Source organism: Oryza brachyantha, chromosome 6 (assembly GCF_000231095.2).
Source record: "Oryza brachyantha chromosome 6, ObraRS2, whole genome shotgun sequence".
Classification (NCBI taxonomy): domain Eukaryota; kingdom Viridiplantae; phylum Streptophyta; class Magnoliopsida; order Poales; family Poaceae; genus Oryza; species Oryza brachyantha.
The window spans coordinates 1,255,039-1,275,812 of record NC_023168.2 but is presented as its reverse complement, the minus strand read 5'-3'; the positions used below and the strand labels follow the sequence as shown (position 1 = coordinate 1,275,812).

Here is a 20,774-nt window from a genome sequence, read left to right as displayed (position 1 = left end):
GTATGGATTCTTCATTAATACAACAAAATATTTTTTGTTATGCTACTTTTATTTTTATCCACTCCTACACAACAAAATTTTCTTTAATAAATACTAAGAGTCGACTCTAGAACGACTTTTCTCTCTCTTCTCTCTTTTCTTTCCGTTACCAAATTTACTTACACAACGATTAAGAGAGTCAACTAATAAGCACCTTTGTACATGCCCTTAGTTACACGGGTGCCTGCAAGAGAGAGAGAGGGGGTAGAGCGAAGGCAGCGGTTATCACATAGCCAGAACCAAACGAGATCTTCTGGCGTAAAGTTAAAAGACGTTGTTACTGTTGTGCATTTAAGGGGTTTATCCCTTTATTTGTTTAAGTAAAAAAAAAGAAGAAAGGAAAAGGGGCAGCTGGCCGGCTGGGCCACTACCAGGCCCAACAGGACTGAGCAACCCAGCTAGCACAGCACACAACCCTATCCTTTTCTTGTTCGTTCTGAGGCATCGGAGAAAAAGGGAGGCGGGCGGAGCTCCTGGTGGCGGCGGCGATGCTCAATTGCTCGCCCGCCCTAGGCAGCACGTCCGCCCGTGGGACGCGCGCTACGCGCGGCGCCGTAGCTCCCTCTCCTCGCCTACAAAGCAGATCGAGTCCCCCCTCTCTCAAATATAGAGAAACGCATCACCTCTCCACCCTTGTTCATCCAGAACTCCGACGAAATTCCTCTCGATTTTGGGAGGAGTTGGCTGGTGCTGCTTCTGAGCTCTTGTTCGTCACGCCGAGGTGCCGGTCCTAGCCATTGGTGCCCGACGATGTGCAAGATTGCGGCTTGCGCAATTTTCCCCTTTCTCTGGTCGGTGTGGTGTGCAGGTGGTGGTGGATGTGGTGAGTGGCTGCTGCGCCTGTGTGGTGCGGTGAAGCATCTGATTGTTGTCTACCTTGGCCTGGTTTTGGGACCTGTTGCTGTGCAGTGATCATCTGCTCCTCGGGTTGGTGCCGTGGACGTTCCACTCGGTATCAACATCGGCTCAGTATCTCCGTCAACCATCCGCTGATTGAAGACTCGGACGTGAGCGGTGGAATTGGTTTTCTGGGACAGAACTTTGAGTTCGCTGAGTTTGTCTTCCCACGTAGACAATCTACGTGCTGTGAGTTATTTATTACTCATTTTGGTTTACATTATTTGTGCAATTTGCTAGTTAATTACTTGGGTGTGATTGCATATTCTTTGGACCGATTAAATTGCTCGATGATATTAACTGTGTAGTGAGACAACACGTGACAATCCAGAGATTTTAAAGTGCTGGTATATTTATATATGTGCAAATTTGTTTGCCTTATTCTGAAAGCATATTACATCTGCTAGCTCTATTCTTTACTGTTCAGTTTTAAGCAGCTTAGTGTTATTTGGTAATATAACTTGTTGTACAGTCTTTTAAAACCTGATTTAAATCTCTCTGGTAAGATAGTTTGTCATGAGTTAGTCGAGGATCTTTCATCACTATTTGTGTTGGAAGGCTGCACGTGCAGCAACCCATAGTTTTGAGAGCAAATAACAGACAACAACCATGTTCCTAATATTCATCTGTTGTATTCATCTGATTGCCATTATTAATATACAAATGAACTTGAGTAGCTTTCTTCACTGTATAAAAGCTTTTCGTATGCTCCTGTTCATTTATGTCTTATTAAATTATGGCTGTAATCTGAGTAGTAGAATTGTTATATTCAGAATTGTTTTATTCATTTTGTTTGAGTATATCGGAAGCCTGTCACTTATTCATCTAAAACTACAACAATCCAGAAAACCAAGCCTGTCACTTATTCATCTAGTCCTGATGTCATTAAGCCTAAAGTGTTTGATGGCGCAAGCTTTAAGCGCTGGCAGATTAAGACTCGCATGTGGCTCACCGACCTGAAATTATTTTGGGTGGTGACAGCAGATTCCCCTGTGGTTGCAGCAGATGATGCTGAACCTGCAGCAAAGGCCACCGCGGAAGCGGAAATGGCAAAGTGGAATGATGCTAACCAGGCATACTTGTCTCGACTACTGAACGTCGTGTCGAACCGCTTATTTGACTTGTACTCTACTTTCACCTCTGCAAAGGAACTCTGGGTTGAGCTTGAGGATGAGTTCTCTGAAGCTGATAATGGCAATGAGTCGTTTGCAACGGAAAGCTACCTCAGCTATAAAATGGTTGAGGGAAGGTCTGTCATGGAGCAGTTACAGGAGATTCAACTCCTTGTAAGGGACTTAGTCCAATATAACTGCATCGTGGCAGAAAGCTTTCAAGTGAACGCAATACTGGCCAAGCTTCCGCCATCATGGTGAGACTTTGTGACTGCACGTCGCCACATGAAGAAGCAAATGACTCTCTCTGAGTTGTCGGCTGCGATAAATGTGGAAGAACGTGCAAGGGCCAGTAACAAGCCATCCCAGCAAGTTCAAGCTCATATCGTTGAGAAGGGCGGAGGTGGAAAGTCCCAGAAGAAGAAAAAGAACTCTCCACTGCAGAACCAAAACAAGCCAAAGCCTAAACAAATAAAGAAGAAAAAGGAGGACTTTATTTGCTATGTCTGTGGTGTCCCTGGGCATACTGCTTGAAGGTGCCGAGACAGAAAGGGCAAAGGTCCTCCTCCTCAGCGCAAGGAAGGAAACGTGGTGGTTAATTCCACCCCTGTAGGGTATGTACCTCATGCCTTTATGGCAAGTCCATCAGATGACTGGTGGGTTGATTCAGGTGCTATTGTCCATATTTGCGCTGATCGGTCTATGTTCTCTTCATTCCAGGGATGTAACAGCGGACCCGTCTTAATGGGAAATGGTGTTCCGGCTGCAGTTCGAGGCATAGGATAGGTCTGCCTGAAAATGACTTCAGGGAAGACACCCGTACTAAAAGACGTGCTCTATGTGCCCTCGATGAACCGGAACCTCATTTCAGTGTCGCTGTTACTACGACAGGGCCTTAAATTAGTATTCGAGTCTAATAAAGTGGTCCTGTCTAAATTTGGCGTTTTTGTTGGAAAGTCGTATGAGTCAGGCGGTCTGTTCCATCTCTCTAATTTGAGTCATCATTCTTCTTTCAGTTACAATGTCATTTATAATATCAGTACAATTTCATTAATGACATTTGGCATTCTCGTTTATGTCATGTGAATTTTGAGACCATTAAGAGATTAAGTGACATGTCTTTAATTCCTGAATATAAACATACAAAGGGTTCAAAGTGTGGTATTTGCGTGCAAGCAAAGCAGCCCAGGAAGCCGTTCCATACGGTTGAGGGTAGAAATACTACTACTTTAGATCTTGTACACTCAAATGTTTGTTAGATGAATGGTATAATCACAAAAGGTGGCAAACACTATTTTTTGACCCTGATAGATGATGCATCAAGGTACTGCTATATTTATTTACTTAGAACCAAAGATGAAGCACTAGAATATTTTAAAATATATAAGGTTGAAGTTGAGAACCAGTTAGACAAGAAAATTAAAAGACTACGGTCTGATAGAGGTGGTGAATACCTTTCCAACCTTTTTGATGAATACTGCGCAGAATGTGGAATCATTCATGAAACCACTGCCGCATATTCACCTCCATCAAATGGAGTTGCTGAAAGGAAGAACCGAACGGTGTGCGACTTGGTTAATGCCTTGCTGCAAAGTTCGGGGATGCCTGATGTATGGTGGGGCGAGGTAGTACTCACAATGTGTTATGTCCTGAATAGGGTAGCGCCTCGAAATCACGAGGTAACACCCTATGAAGGATTTAAAGGTAGGAAACCCAATCTCTCTCATCTTCGGACTTGGGGCTGCCTTTCAAAGGTAAATGTGTCGTTGCCGAAGAAGAGAAAGCTAGGACCTAAGACCGTAGATTGTGTCTTTCTGGGCTATGCACGCAACAGTGCAGCCTATAGATTTCTAGTGGTCCATTCCGAGACGAGCGAAGTCGCTATAAATGTCATTATGGAGTCTCGTGATGCGACGTTCTTTGAAAACATTTATCCTATGAGGGATAAAGAAGTGGTCGCCCCAGATGGTACTAAAAGGACATACTCACTGCCCTCGAGTGTCTATGACCCGACGCCAGATGTGGAGTTGAGGAGGAGCAAGAGGCAAAGGACTGAAAAGTTTTTTGGAGATGATTATATCATTTATCTAGTGGATGAAGAACCACGCACCCTCTCAGAGGCATATGCATCACCTGATGCAGAGTACTGGAGGGAAGCAGTTCAAAGCGAGATGGATTCCATCATCGCAAATGGAACATGGGACGTCACTGATCTTCCAGCTAGTTGCAAGCCGGTGGGCTGCAAATGGATTTTTAAGAGGAAAAGGAGACCCAATGGTACTATTGAAAAGTACAAGGCCCGTTTAGTGGCTAAGGGTTTTACTCAAAAGAAAGACGAGGATTACTTTGATACCTATTCCCTGGTGGCTCGACTGCCCATGATCCGTGTGCTATTAGCACTGGCTGCTGCGCATAAGTTTCATGTTCATCAAATGGACGTGAAAATAGCTATTCTAAATGGAGAGCTAGAAGAGGAAATTTATATGCAGCAACCAGGGTTTTGTGGTTAATGGCCAAGAGAGCAAAGTTTGTCGCCTAATTAAATCCTTATACGGTCTTAAACAAGCTCCCAAACAATGGCATGAGAAATTCGATAGTACGTTGACCACTGCTGGGTTTTGTGTAAACGAAGCCGACAAGTGTGTGTATTATCGCTTTTCTAGGGGCAAAGGTGTCATCATGTGCCTATACGTGGATTAAATATTAATATTTGGGACTGATTTGGAGGTAATCATGGAGACAAAAGAATTCCTCTCCAAGAACTTCGATATGAAGGACTTGGGTGAAGCTGATGTAATATTAAACATTAAGCTAATAAAAGGTGAAGATGGGATTATTTTGTCACAATCCCATTACGTGGAAAAAGTCCTTAAACGCTTTGAGCATATGGACTGTAAGCCAGTTTTCACACCGTATGATCCATCCTATAAGCTTTGCAAAAATGAAGGCGAGCCTAGAGACCAGCTAACATATTCTCAAATAATTGTATCTCTAATGTACCTTAGTAGTGCTACTAGACCAGATATCTCGTATGCAGTATGCAGACTGGCTCGTTACTCATCCAGTCCAGGAATAGACACTGGGTTGCTCTGTATAGAGTACTTCGGTATTTAAAGGGAACGATGAATCTTGGTATTAAATATACCGGGGATCCATTAGTATTAGAAGGATTCAGTGATGCCAATTGGATTTCTGATTCAGATGAAATGAAGGCTACAAGTAGATATGTATTCATTTTAGCAGGTGGGGCTGTGTCATGGAGATTGTCTAAACATACTTTAACAACACGTTCTACCATGGAGGCTGAATTAGTTGCACTTGATTCAGCGGCTTTGTAAGCCAGTTTCCACACCGTATGATCCATCCTATAAGCTTTGCAAAAATGAAGGCGAGCCTATAGACCAGCTAACATATTCTCAAATAATCGGATCTCTAATGTACCTTAGTAGTGCTACTAGACCAGATATCTCGTATGCAGTATGCAGACTGGCTCGTTACTCATCCAGTCCAGGAGATAGACACTGGGTTGCTCTGTATAGAGTACTTCGGTATTTAAAGGAAACGATGAATCTTGGTATTAAATATACCGGGGATCCACCAGTATTAGAAGGATTCAGTGATGCCAACTGGATTTCTGATTCAGATGAAATGAAGGTTACAAGTGGATATGTATTCATTTTAGCAGGTGGGGCTGTGTCATGGAGATCGTCTAAACAGACTTTAACGACATGTTCTACCATGGAGGCTGAATTAGTTGCACTTGATTCAGCGGCTTTGGAAGCTGAATGGTTGAGAGACCTATTATCAGATCTTCCAACGATAGCAAAGCCGATACCGGCTGTCCTAGTATACTGTGATAACATAGCTGTGTAGCTGAAGGTGAACAGTAGAAAAGATAACCAAAAATCCTCGAGGCATATTAGAAGACGACTTGTGTCGTGTCGGCATGCTAGAGAGACTGGTGTAATTACTATAGATTACATCAAGTCTGAAAGGAATCTTGCCGATCCTTTCACTAAAGGACTGGCTCAAAAGCCAATCCAGGCAGCGTGCAAAGGAATAGGGCTCATACCCTGTTAAAGGTTTCAACTGTGGATAACTATCCTGTGTGACCGGAGATCCCGAGATGCAGGCTCTAGGAAACGAAGCACTGTGAAATCAGGAGCACAAACAACACCTGAGTCTCATTAGCTGTCGTGCTTCATCTGTAAGGCAGGTTGAGCAATATGCTCTTAATGAATTCTATGCTATAAGCGGGAAATTGTCCTACAGAATTTCCTGAAAGGGTTCACCTATACGAGCTGACTATGGGGTCGTAGTCCAGGAGAGTACATGGTTCTCTCTAGTAAGCTCATGAATGGATACAAAAAGGGCATGACCGTAACGCCCTGCCCCGTTAGAGGAGCAGATCAACTGCCTAGTACTATGTGCCTCTTGATTGAAGTTTCTCACACTAAGGCTTATGGATCAAGGCGTAGTCCTCCGTTTGTCTGTGCAGAGATGGAGATCATTAGGATAGGCTTTGGTTCCAACCTAAAAGGTACCTTTGCCAAAAAGTAGTATATAAACAGTATGTGGTCTCAATGACATCAATTAGAAAATAAAGAGAAAAAGGTGGGGATTGTTGTGCATTTAAGGGGTTTATCCCTTTATTTGTTTAAGTAAAAAAAAGAAGAAAGAAAAGGGGGCAACTGGCCGGCTGGGCCACTACAAGGCCCAACAGGACCGAGCAACCCAGCTAGCATAGCACACAACCCTATCCTTTGCTCGTTCGTTCTGAGGCAGCGGAGAAAAAGGGAGGCGGGCGGAGCTCCTGGCGGCGGCGGCGATGCTCAACTGCTTGCCCGCCCTAGGCGGCATGTCCGCCCGTGGGACGTGCGCTACGCGCGGCGCCGTAGCTCCCTCTCCTCGCCTACAAAGCAGATCGAGTCCCCCCTCTCAAACATAGAGAAACACATCACCTCTCCACCCTTGTTCATCCAGAACTCCGACGAAATTCCTCTCGATTCCGGGAGGATTTGGCTGGCGCTGCTGCTGAGCTCTTGTTCGTCGCGCCGAGGTGCCGTCCTAGCCATTGCTGCCCGGCGACGTGCAAGATTGCGGCTTGCGCAATTTTCCCCTTTCTCTGGTCGGTGTGGTGTGCAGGTGGTGGTGGATGTGGTGAGTGGCTGCTGCGCCTGTGTGGTGCGGTGAAGCATCTGATTGTTGTCTAGCTTGGCCTGGTTTTGGGACCTGTTGCTGTGCAGTGATCATCTGCTCCTCGGGTTGGTGCCGTGGACATTCCACTCGGTATCAACATCGGCTCAGTATCTCCGTCAACCATCCGCTGATTGAAGACTCGGACGTGAGCGGCGGAATTGGTTTTCTGGGACAGAACTTTGAGTTCGCTGAGTTTGTCTTCCTACGTAGACAATCTACGTGCTGTGAGTTATTTATTACTCATTTTGGTTTACATTATTTGTGCAATCTGCTAGTTAATTACTTGGGTGTGATTGCATATTCTTTAGATGAATTAAATTGCTCAATGATATTAACTGTGTGGTGAGACAACTCGTGACAATCCAGAGATTTTAAAGTGCTGGTATATTTATATCTGTGCAAATTCGTTTGCCTTATTCTGAAAGCATATTACATCTGCTAGCTCTGTTCTTTACTGTTCAGTTTTAAGTAGCTTAGTGTTATTTGGTAATATAGCTTGTTATACAGTCTTTTAAAACCTGATTTAAATCTCTCTGGTAAGATAGTTTGTCATGAGTTAGTCGAGGATCTTTGATCACTATTTGTGTTGGAAGGCTGCACGTGCACCAACCCACAGTTTTGAGAGCAAATAACAGACAACAACCATGTTCCTAATATTCATCTATTGTATTCATCTGATTGCTTTTATTAATATACAAATGAACTTGAGTAGCTTTCTTCACTGTATAAAAGCTTTTTTATGCTCCTGTTCATTTATGTCTTATTAAATTATGGCTGTATTCTGAGTAGTAGAATTGTTATATTTAGAATTATTTTATTCATTTTGTTTGAGTATACCGGAAGCCTGTCACTTATTCATCTAAAACTACAACAGTTACTGACATATGAGCCCCAGGCTACGGTGAACATATGTTGCGTGAATCCCTCTAACTTTATGTAATTATATCAAGAATCCTCTTGCAGCCAGCACACCCACATTTCAGTCCCATGAGGATCTCTTCCAGCCAGCACACACGGGGCGCAGGACACAAGCGTGAAGACGACGACGACATGGTCAGCAATAGCTGGGATGCCTGCGTGGTGTGCCAGTGTTGGTGTGAATTAAACAAGAACCTATACTAGTATATATATATATATATATATATATATATATATATATATATATATATATATATATATATATATATATATATATATATATATATATATATATATATATATATATGGCATGATGAATCGTCGATTATTACGCTTGAGATTTTCATAGGTGGCGACGGCCGGCTGGCCCTGAAACCTGATCACGCACCGGTATTGTACATTTGCACTATATATACCATACACGTCAAAGATTCGATCGGGCGGCGAGCGTCCAACCCCAACCCAACCAAAACCCAAACGCTCTCCCAAGTTGTCGGCAGCACGTCCCCGGAGACCCGGCTCGAACTCGACGATCTCTCTCTTAATTTGCTCGCTGGCTCTCTTCCAATTCGCCAAATGGTCATCAGATTCTTCCAAACAATCCTACCCCCATTTCCATTGCATTTGCACTAACGCGCACGCAACATACGCCTGCTTAATTCGGCGCCGGATCGATCAGCTGCGATCGAGGCTGTGAGCCTGTGACGACCATTCAGCCTCTTGATGATGTCGTGGTGGTGGTGGTGGTGGGGGGCAACGGAACCGCAGCGCAAGGGAGGGGGCCGCGCCGCGCGGCGACCGCGAGGATTTTATAAGGCCGGGTAGCTAGGCTAGCTGTACGTCCATGCATGATGGGTGACGAGACGGAGGCTGATCACCTGTCCGCGTCGGCTGGCCGACGACGACGGCGACGTGGACATGTCACGTCACCTCAACGCACGCCCTCCCTCCCTCCCTCAATCGGATATTCTCTAATTTTGAGTGGCGGATAACTCAGACTTTAGACGGTTAGCTGTGATTTAATCTCTAATAGAAATTTATCCTAGGAGAATGGGTGAACCCCTCCCATGTCCTCCAATCATTATGGAGTTTGAATCTTTAACTTTTTCATAACTCCTTTCATTAAAAATATTCATTTGTTTTGACAGAAATTTACAGAAAGAAATAGGTTGAGATTTTACACATTATCACACAAGATGATGAGATTTTTTTCATACTACCGATGGAGAGGATTAATTCCTCGAACAAGATAATAGAAAAATCCCAGGATGGGCCGGGCTAGAAACCCGACTAGGCTTAACCGAACATCGATTTTTCTATGGGCCGAAATTTATTCTGCAGGGAAGAAATCCACGGGGTTGTGGCCCAATCCCGCCCAATCTCCCTCCAACCGAACGAGGGCTTAGAAGGCTAAAGTCTCCCTGCCCCTCGTCCTTTCACTTATGTTTACGTTTAAAAGCTAAACTTTAATTTTTAAAAACTTAAATTTAGAGTTGATTTTGGAGTTTTTCTTTGTAGCTTATTTTTTAGTCTTACTTTTAGATTGCTAAGAACAGGTATGTAAAAGTTTTCCATAAATTATTTTTCAATTGTTAATAAGTTCCTTTGATTATGTTTTTGAACAACCAAACAATAGGGTTGATAGAAAGAAGAAGACAACAATGATCCCTCTAGCTTATCCAAAGCTAGATCCATCTACTCCTAATCAGATCTATATGTCAGTGACCTATGTCGTCACGGAACACCTTCCTCTTTTCGCATATGTTTCTACTTATAAGTTAAAATTTAAAATTTCAACGCGTACATGCGCATGGATCGTCGCGAAGAATGAGCTCGATCGTAGATGATTAGGTCGTCTACTAGCTAGCCCCAAATCATTGTCCGGCCGGTCCTACGTAGGTATATATAGTACTCTCTCCATCGACGACGCAACAGTTGTGTGGCGATCGAGCGGCCTAGCTACAACCTGTTGCAACACCACGGCCGATAGCGACACGATATGGCACGCAATTTAGTTCCCTGTCGCCGCCGGCCTCATTGAATCTATGCTTCTAGCATATATACACAATGAGATATACGTGCGTGTGCTTTGACCAAGATCTCGATCAGGAGACCTCGCACGATCACCCATGACCATGTATCGATCTAGGGTGTAATTAACTGTTTGGTTACCGGTTATACTTTACCATAATTAACTTAATCCTGTAGATGTTGGTTAATTCCTCTTGCATGAGGCAGCAGGACATCGATATAACGGCCGAGAAAAGCTTCTGTTAATTTACGTTTATAAACCAAAATTTATTCTTTTTAAGATTAATTTTGATTTTGTGGTTTTGTTCATCGTAGTTATTTTTTAACATGTGCTTTTAGATCACTAAAAATATGTTTATAAAAGTTTTCATTATAAATTATTTTTTTCTGTAATATGCCGTTTCATTTTTTTCGCTAAAAACCCAATCCATGACTAACTTAGTATCTAGGCTAGCTACCTGGAACGTGTTGAGTTATAATCCTAATCCCTAGTAGAAAGACTGACTTCGATGGATCGAAGCGGAGGTCAGTCGTCGGGAGGCTTAGGATGGACTCTATAGATTTTAGGGTCTCTCACCATATATATATTTCTTGTAAGTCGTTGTGTGGTATTGTAACTTCATCATAATAAAGTGAAGATATTTGATGGTTGACGTACGTGGTTTTTTCTCATGCACTTTAGGAGATTTTCCATATTAAATCTCGTTTCTTCTATAATTAATCTACTGTGTTTATCATTTATTTACCTATCGTTTTCTAACGGAACGTGACGAAGAGATTACATGTAACGCAGTACACAGAAAACTACTGTATAATTTGTGTGTGTGCAGGTTAGTAGCTAGCGTGCGTGCGTGCCGACACAGGGGACAGCAGCGAGAGGGGAGGACTGGCCGAGCAGACGAGACGACGACTCGACCGATCGCCAAACACATCTGCGCTCGCCCAGGCAACCAGACCAGGAGCCCATACTCATCTTGCACCAGCAGCTAGCTGATATATATACAGCTCAAATTAAACACATCTGCACTAGTAGTACGTCCATGCAATGTTTTGTTTGTACTGCCAAAGCCAAGCCGTCGATCGTCTCACGAGCCGGCCTTCTAGCTGCCTCTTGGTAGCACATATCAACGCCATTCGATCATGCATGCGACACTCATCTGCCCAATCTGCATCCGTGTCAGTGAATCTATCACTCCATCTATCTATCGATCGAATCATTAATCAACTTGTACACGCAGATGCAGCTACAAGAGAGCAAGCAGTCTATTAGCTACTACTATATATATCTATCTTTTATATATATAGATATGCCGGCCGGCCGGCCGGTCTGATCTCGCCGGCGCCTGAGAAGACGTAGTGCTTGGCCTTGGAGCTAGCTGTCTGCGCGCGCGCGGGCGCCAAGTAATTAAATATATACTGTCGCTGTATCTGCCGATCTGCGTGCGGCCGGCTGGCTGCTGAAGCATGATCGAGCTGAATGCCTGAAGCCTGAAGCAAGCAAGCAAGCTAGCTAGGTTGCGTCGCTGCAGGCCGGCTGCAGCTACTAGCTAAGCTAGCTAGCTGGCGGCTGCATGCGACATCGATCGGAGAGGGGACGGCCCGGCGTGTGTAGGGGTCCGGCCGGCGCGCATGCAGCAGCTACCCATGCATGCAAACATGCTCTCCGGCCATCAGCTAGCTGCTGCCTGCTGTTCACTTCACTGAATCACTGCTCGATCCATCCACCTTTTCATGCATTTTGTGGGGGCGACCTGCCGGCCCACCGCCGGCCGGCCGGCCGCAGCTGCTAATCTTGTGTTCTGCTCATGCTCGTCCAGCCTATCTCATCGGACATAGCTGCACTTTACACGTATATATGCATCGATCGCATTGTAGTTCTTGCTGCTGAAGAGTGACATGAAGATAGATTGACAGAAGTGGCTGCTGATCAATCCACACAGGCAAATCAATTAAGGCCGCAATTGACCTTAGCTACACCGGATATAGAATGATTTAAGCCTACAAGAGGAGCACTACTAGTCTACTACTACTGTTAATTTCTTCTGAATTGATCGAACTGAATGCTAGCTGCTCGTTCCTGATCAGTATATATATATATATATATATATATATATATATATATAATTCTCTTTCCTCAAGTACCTATCAAGCATGCATATGAGTATTTATATATATATGACACGCGCTTCAATAAAATATTAAAGCATGAGCATGTTGTTCCAGTCGTCTGCTAGTGCAATACTACAGTATCATCATCGTCACTGCCGTTGTTTTTCAGTACCGTAATATCGACCTATGGATTGTTGACCTAGCTCTACCTATTGATTCTCACTTTGGATTTTTCTTTACAAAAAAATCAGTGAGGATACTACTTGATCATCACGAGCTCGATCACCACATCAAAGTGCGTGCTCATTCTTTTGTTCTGAATTAACATAATCACAACCACATACATATATTCCTGCAGTCGTCCAGCTGCTCGATCGTGTGCTCTACTGATTTGGAGTATGCTATATATACTCTATCACTGTGTCTCTAATACCTTTTAATATAGAAGTTTTATATACACCAGAACATATAAAATTAAGAGATACAAATTAATAATTCCCTCGAAGTTGGCTGCAGGAGTACCGATAACCACGGAAATATACATATATAATTATGAGATGCACTTGAAATTAAAATACACCTGAGTAGAAAAGGAGAATTGTCAGTGTATCGATCAATCGGTCGAATGCACACGGAGGAAAACATACCTCGATTTGTCAGATTATATCCCTAAAAAATGTCAGGTTGTACGCCTAAAAGAATGTCAGATATAGCTGTGCTGATAACCACCGGTACGGTCAAGTGCGTAGATAGTACTACAATATGTGGCGATTATAATTAAGAAAGGATTCCCCAGACTGCCGGTAACCACGAACTTACCATGAAGTTTGAAAATTTTGAATTCATTTTTTTAGAGAATATAGGAGAAACGTTAACCGGTTAACCCTGACTATGGGTGACAACTTAGCTAGTAATCAATATTCATGCATTGATGTTCATACTTCATACGTCCTAGTGATCATATCGGGGCATTTAACTATTTTGCCACTTTGCACCAAAGAAGTTAAATCATTCACGCACAATCCCCTCTCACAAAGTAGCAAATCCGTTGCCACTCGCCCCCTATAGAGTGGCAAAAAAGATAAATACGTTGAACATGTCGATCACAGTTCCGCACATATATACATCCATATATGCTAGAAAGCAATATATGATTTGAGGAAAATTTGTGGTACTTGAAAAAAAATATATCGAGACACCGTTAGTGTAAAATTTTTTATACCTCCAGGTATTAATAACTAGAAGTACTAAAGTTTTACGCTAGAAAAATATGGTACTCATGATTTCTTCTAAAAAATGGTAAATTTGCTATATGGCCGAATCTATAGTTAATATTGCATCTATAACTAGTAATCTACTTGTGTGTTGCAATATATTAGGTTTATTCAATTGGAGAGAAATGAATTCGATTAGGTCCATATGATTGAGGATGGACAAAAAAACAATGGATTCCATCTAAAAGATTAGATGGATCCTACGGTACGGGATGTTAACAGCATGTGAACGCCTAGCGTAGATCCAGATTAGCTATAGTCAATACTACGACTACAACTTATGCAGTTGGTCATGGGCCTTAGATGGAGATAGGACGAACTAAACCTATGCATGCACTGTTCAAAAACACTGTAGCGATATACTGCAACGTATTTTACTATTACCAAAATTACCATAGTGACAATTATATGCCATTGATCATCTAAATGGATGACTAAAATTGTATGCAGTCGTTCAGTACAGTTGCAGTACTGACTACACCTGATTTCAATCGGCCTAGCGTGCATGGTGGATAGGAGCAGGGATAAATAACGGATGACTCTATTTTTTTATGCAGTAGTATAGATTAATTAATAATAATGTAGTTGACGATTCGATATTTTTTATCAAGGAATATTGCTCCTCCTCCTTGCTTTATGGAGTTTGTTGTTTTCTCTTAGTTTCTCTATAGCTGCTTTATAGGCCTGTACATTCTCCTCTTATATATTGACCACTGCTGCTGCAAGTTGATTGGTTGTAAACTGTTTTGCTTCCTTCTATTATACATCGATGCACAAGCCTTTTACGTATTAAAAAAATTTAATAGAATATTCTTGCTAAACTAAATATCCCATTCGGCTTATGGTAGTCAAAATTTCCATATTAATTTACCTTTCGTCATACGCTAGTTTCCACGGTATTTCTGTCTTCAAGTCAACAAAATCCTCGCAGAACCGGAAAATCGTAACGGCCACATCACAATACATAATCTTTAGTGATACAACAACAGCCAGGAGTGATATTGTTTGGCTTTTATCATGGAAAAATCAAACGATATATTTACAAATAAAAAATAATTTGTGAATAAAAGTTTTATATATGTAATTTTTAGCGATTTAAAAGTCAATGCTAGAAAATAAACTTGGCAGAAAAACCCTAAAATAAACTATAAATTTAAGGTTGAAAGTTTAAATTTTATCTTATAAACATAAAGATATCAAACAAAAAATGGGGGTGCAAGTAGCCAGTAACGACATATATTTGATCAGTTGACCGATCAGAAAACTTACATAGTTGTGCTGAATAACACTAAATCCTATCTATATCAAAGTATATCTATATCAAAACGGTGTCACACCCACACGGTCCTTCATCTACAGACAACGTCACACTATCTCTTGTGATGCTGCCCCTATCTTTCATCCACAGGACTGACCGACCCAAAATAGTCTACTTTGGGATAATATATAGTAGCATGCCCATATAGTTATTTGGTGGCCATTAATTCTTAATCATCAGGAAATGATGCATTTCACTGTTAGCAAATAAGATATATATACAAATATCAAGATGAAATAACAAATACAATCTAGTGCACTTATTTGTTAGTTCATTAATTACCTAGCATCTAGATGCAAAACTAAAACACATAGTTGCATCAATAAGTAGCATGTATAATGTTGACATACAACAGTCAAATTCTAGTTGAGAAAAGCATATATACATAAGGTTGGAAAAAAACACAAACACACTATATATATTGATATATATTCCTTACCTTAGAGTGATGTACGATGAATGGTGATCAAGAGTCCTGTACACCTGTACTCCATATATAGTCCATAGTGTCTATCGTAATGCCCCAAAATATTATACTTGACACATAATAAATTCATATATTTGACAGATAAGTCAATCCGTATGAAAATATAAAATATTTACCATATTATACCTACATTTGTAGCACTGCTATACTATCCGTGTGATCATATATAGTCACACATGTAGTGTCTCATACAAGAAAAAGCTAATATATCCAAACCGAAGACTCAATATTTAGCAATTGACTTCTAAATTTGTCATTTGCAACGCGTCAGTTACTATACCACTTCTATCTTTGCCTCAGCAAAATCCTCGCGTAACGCCAAAGCAACCATAACAGATAACATATCACACTATCTGCAGTGATATGGCTTTATCTATCCTTTCCGTAGTAAGAGCCGATTCCAAAGTAGACTTCTTTCTAAAAAGAATAGCTAGATAAGGTAACACATGTAACATTGATCCGATGCACCGTTTGGCGTGACAACGTGAATACACACCACTCTATTCCTCAAGATCGATCTATACTTGGTGAGAAGATAGATAGGGTAATACACATTATAGTCATTGATTTGACACTCTGTTTAGCATCACCGCGTGAATAACACTACCTTACTCTAAGATATATTCATGGCGAAAAGATAGGGTAACGCAAGACGTAGTCACTGATTTGATACCTCATTTGGCATAGTCACGTAAATATGCAACACTCTATTAATTCCATAGGATTTATACATGCATGGTGTGAAGATAGATAGGGTAACACACGTCATAGCCATTTTTTTGATACTCGGTTTGGGTGGCATTGTGGCCTGAAATACGCACGCTACCCTATTCCATAACGATCTATAACTGGCAAGAAGCTAAATATGATAACACACGTCATGACCACTAATTTGGTACTTCGTTTGGCGTCACGCCGTAAATCCGCACCGCCATCAACCCTACCCCTATCTCCGATCGAAAGGTGATCTCCATACGAATCCATGGCGATGTGCTTTGACGACGTTATACTATCTAAATACTCCTATCTAGCCAAGCCACAGTGACGTGGTGATGGTGGTGGCAAATGCAATGGGTGGTGCAGATGGTCAACACACACGGCCGCAATCAGACATGTCAGCGAGGCGGTATAGCTAGAGAAAGAGAGAGAGAGAGAGACGTGGGCAGCACCAGCCAGCCGCGGCGCGATCGCGATCAGGATCAGACAGCGCCCTGGGCTGTGGGTCCCACCGCACCACCCCATGTGGGCCCACCCTCCCCCTCCCCAATCTACGCGCTTGTATTTTAACCCTTTCTCCTCTCCTCTTCTCTCCTCCGCTCCAAACCCCCTCCCTCTCCTCCGCTTTGACCACCGCCGCGCCGCGACGCGCCGGCCACCGTGAGCTGAGAGAGGGGGAGTGCGTTGCCGGGGGTGGAGAGGTGGGGGGCGGGGATGGATCCTGTGACGGCGGCGGCGGCGCATGGAGGGGGGCACCACTTCGCGCCACCGGTGGCGGCGTTCCACCACCACCACCCGTTCCACCACTACCCGGCGGCGTTCCAGCAGTTTCAGGAGGAGCAGCAGCACCACCACCACCATCTTGTGGGTGGTGGTGGAGGGATGGCGAAGCAGGAGCTGGTGGACGAGAGCAACAACACCATCAAAAACAGCGGGGGGAGCAACGGGAGCGGCGGGGAGGAGCAGCAGCAGAGGCAGGGCGGGGGCGGGGGTGGGGCGGAGGAGCAGCAGGCGGCGCCGGTTGTGATCCGGCGGCCTAGGGGGCGGCCCGCCGGGTCCAAGAACAAGCCCAAGCCGCCGGTCATCATCACGCGGGACAGCGCCAGCGCGCTGCGGGCGCACGTCCTCGAGGTCGCCTCCGGGTGTGACCTCGTCGACAGCGTCGCCACGTTCGCGCGCCGCCGCCAGGTGGGCGTCTGCGTGCTCAGCGGCACCGGCGCCGTCACCAACGTCTCCGTCCGGCAGCCCGGCGCCGGACCAGGCGCCGTCATCAACCTCAACGGCCGCTTCGACATCCTCTCGCTCTCCGGCTCCTTCCTCCCGCCGCCGGCCCCTCCCTCCGCCACCGGCCTCACGGTCTACGTCTCCGGCGGCCAGGGGCAGGTCGTAGGCGGCACGGTCGCCGGCCCGCTCATCGCCGTAGGCCCCGTCGTCATCATGGCCGCCTCGTTCGGCAACGCCGCCTACGAGCGCCTCCCGCTCGAGGACGACGAGCCGTCACAGCAGCACATGCCCGGGCAGTCCTCGCCGCCGCCGCCGCAGCCTCAGCTCCCATTGCCCCCGCACCAGCAGCCGATTCTGCCCGACCAGCTGCCACACAACCTGATGAACGGAATCCACCTCCCCGGCGACGCCTACGGCTGGACCAGCGCCGGAGGAGGAGGAGCCGGCGGCGGCGGCCGCGTGGCGCCATACTGATCAAACCGACGCCGCGCGCGCGCGCCGGTGGCCGGAACCGAGGAGGAGAAGGAGCGAAGCGAGCCATGCATGGTGTAGGATGAATTAAGCTAAGAGTTAATTTCTTCTTCGCCTTTGCTAATCATGCTCTCGTGTTGTTTAATCCATGGTAAAATCTGCTTGCTTTTTGCTTGCAACTTCACTGCAAGCAGCAGCAGCAGCAGAAGCTAAGGATGGTTGGATGGTTAAAAACTAGTGCTCTGTTAGTGCTGAGAGATGTTAATTAATTAATTACTTTGTGTTTCTTTTTACCTTTTACTCTCAAGTGTCAACTACCTTAAGCATAATGCATGTCATGGTTCATGTAGCTAATTAAGATACCTAGCCAGGTAGTAGTAGTACTAGTAATTAAGGAAGGGAGCATTAGCAGTAGTAGTCAGGAGTAGTAGCAAGTAATTAGTCAACTGATTAAGGCTCTACAAGCCAATCAATCAATGAATGATTAAACTAATCATGTCATTGTCCACCTTTCTCTCTTAATTTGTCTGGAGCTGGGAGCTATTAGTTAGCTAGCTTAATTAGTGTGCAAAAGCTGCGTATTTTATGGAGAATGATGGGTCAGTTCGTTGTTGTTTCTCTTGGGTCTCACACACACAAAACACACATATGCAAGCTAGCTAGTGTCAAACAAGGCATCTCTGGATGGATGGACAGATGGTATCACATGAGCAACCACTTCACCAACGAATGGATGACCGGATCAGATAGATGATGATGATGATAGATTTCTTGATTAGCTCTCGTTGATATCCTCTGTTCCTTTCCGTTTTGGTTGTGTTCAGATGGGATTAAGCACAACCACTTCACCTTGTTGAGTTCTTATATATATGTGTGTGTGTATGCTTGTGTGGCAGAACACACATACGTACACAGCTCTGGCTATATTTTATGCATGTCTCGGACAGACGTATGCTGGATCGATCCTCTATCACAAATTCACAAGTGTGTGTGCGTGTGTCATCAGTATTGCAGATATTCACCTTCATATATGCGTAGGTAAATAATTAGAATTTGCTCCAGGAATTATTTTGCTCCACGTATACACGCATGCATTTTGTCGTTGTGATTAATATATTGTCAGATCAAAACATACATAGCTATTTTAATTTATATGTGTGCGGATTACATGTATCAAGGGCTACGTTACTCCTGAATTTCATCTTTTCCTCTCTCTCTTTTTCCTTTTTTTTTGGGGGGGGGGGGGGGGGTTCAAATGATTTTTTTTTGTATTTTGTACCTTAAAATATTTTAAAACTCAAAATTGTAACAGGTTTAGTTTGCAACTGCTTCTAAAAAATGTACTAAATTTGTTATTTAAATTACATAATTTTTCTTTTTGGGGGGGGGGGGGCAACATTTAAAATTTTACTGTCTGCCAAAAGATGTGTGCATGATGGAACCAAAGTCCCATTTTTTTTGACAATTTTTAAATCTGATGTTCATTGCCTACTTAGTATAGCTCCGTTTGTCCTGCAAAGTTCGTTTATCATAGGATTTATTATTTTGTAATAAAGAAAAAGAGGCAATGGTAAATTTGTCACTGTTAAAAATTGCAAAAAAAAAACCATCAAAGATGCCATTTGAGTGACATCCTTAATTATACTATAAGAAAAAACTATTTGGCAAATTTGTAAAACCCAAGAAAGAACGGTCGAAATTAATCAATAACGGTAGTTATTAGTTATTGAGATATTTCCAAGTCTCTATATATAGACCCTTGTTTCTATGTTGTAAAAGGAAGTAAATAAATGTAAAACTAGTGACGGACTCAGGAATTTCTTAGACCTTGAGAATACACATAAGGAAACAATTGTAAACATTTTGAACACTGGACCAAAATATATATAGACTATCACAGTGACGTGACTTGTTTTCGAGCTCGGGTGGCTTCTCACGGGTCAAGCGGGCTTCGGTTAATTATGCCCGTGTAAAAGTTAAAATGGATCATTTGCTCCATGCTCTGAAAAACACGTACTATAATAATCTTTTTCTTCTAGTGCATTGCTTGATTAGACTGTTTGTTTTGTGATATTTTTGTTAAGTTTGTTTCTCAACATTATTTAAATTATCCCTGTAATCAAGCAGACAATCCATCGAAATAATCCTCTCAATAATCTGAATCATTTTACTTTAACTTGCTAGGTAGTACAGAAATCTAACACACTAGCTAAATATACATGATTTGCTATAGAGAAATATAAATTATACATATGTTAGTATTATTTGAAACAATTTGTATTTTAGGGATTAAAAATAGAACCAATATATAGGACTAATATTTTGTACTTAAATAAGTAGTTCGTAAGACAATATATATAATAAAGCTGATAGCAGATTAACTGGCGCCACTGTTACCTTCACTTGTGCAAGTCAGTTCATTACAATAAGTATGCACCCATTGCATAAGCTTTTGCCATGTAATGTGACACTTCACACTTACAATTTCTTAAGGAATGATTTTGTTCTTTTTATTTATTTATATCGTGAGCAATTTTAACATTTTTGAGAAGGTATCAGAAGGTACCACTGTTTTTATATAAAATTTAGTACCTCTTGTTAAGGTAATAAATTTTATATAGAAAATAGTGGCAGCAAATTTAATACCTCTTGTTACATGATGAAAAAAATGCTCTTATCGTACCTTCATAAGGTAAAAGTTTTAGGGTCCGTGGTCTCCCGATAACTCCTTAGGGACCGTAAAATTTATTGTATGTCTTTCAGTGTCATTAGGGCTTAGATATACCACCGGTGAATTATTTTTCTAGATCCGCCCGAGTAATAACAATGAACTGCATTGTTCATTGATCACTGCACGTACACACACTGATCAGCTGATCAGTGTTGCAATTGGATCAACCTCAGCTAGTTGCATAAGTGTGTACTTGCATCCGAGCATTTCCTTCTCCTGCAGCTAGGTAGCAGTCATTCACTGCTGG

General features: G+C 42.9%; 1 protein-coding gene across 1 annotated transcript; it reads left to right on the top strand.

The window, feature by feature from the left end:
* The first annotated feature begins 16,815 nt into the window (after positions 1–16,815).
* LOC102710992 (AT-hook motif nuclear-localized protein 18) lies at positions 16,816–17,799 on the top strand. The gene has a single exon (XM_040525469.1). It carries the CDS (start codon positions 16,816–16,818, stop codon positions 17,797–17,799), a length of 984 nt encoding a protein of 327 aa, XP_040381403.1.
* Positions 17,800–20,774: the final 2,975 nt, after the last annotated feature.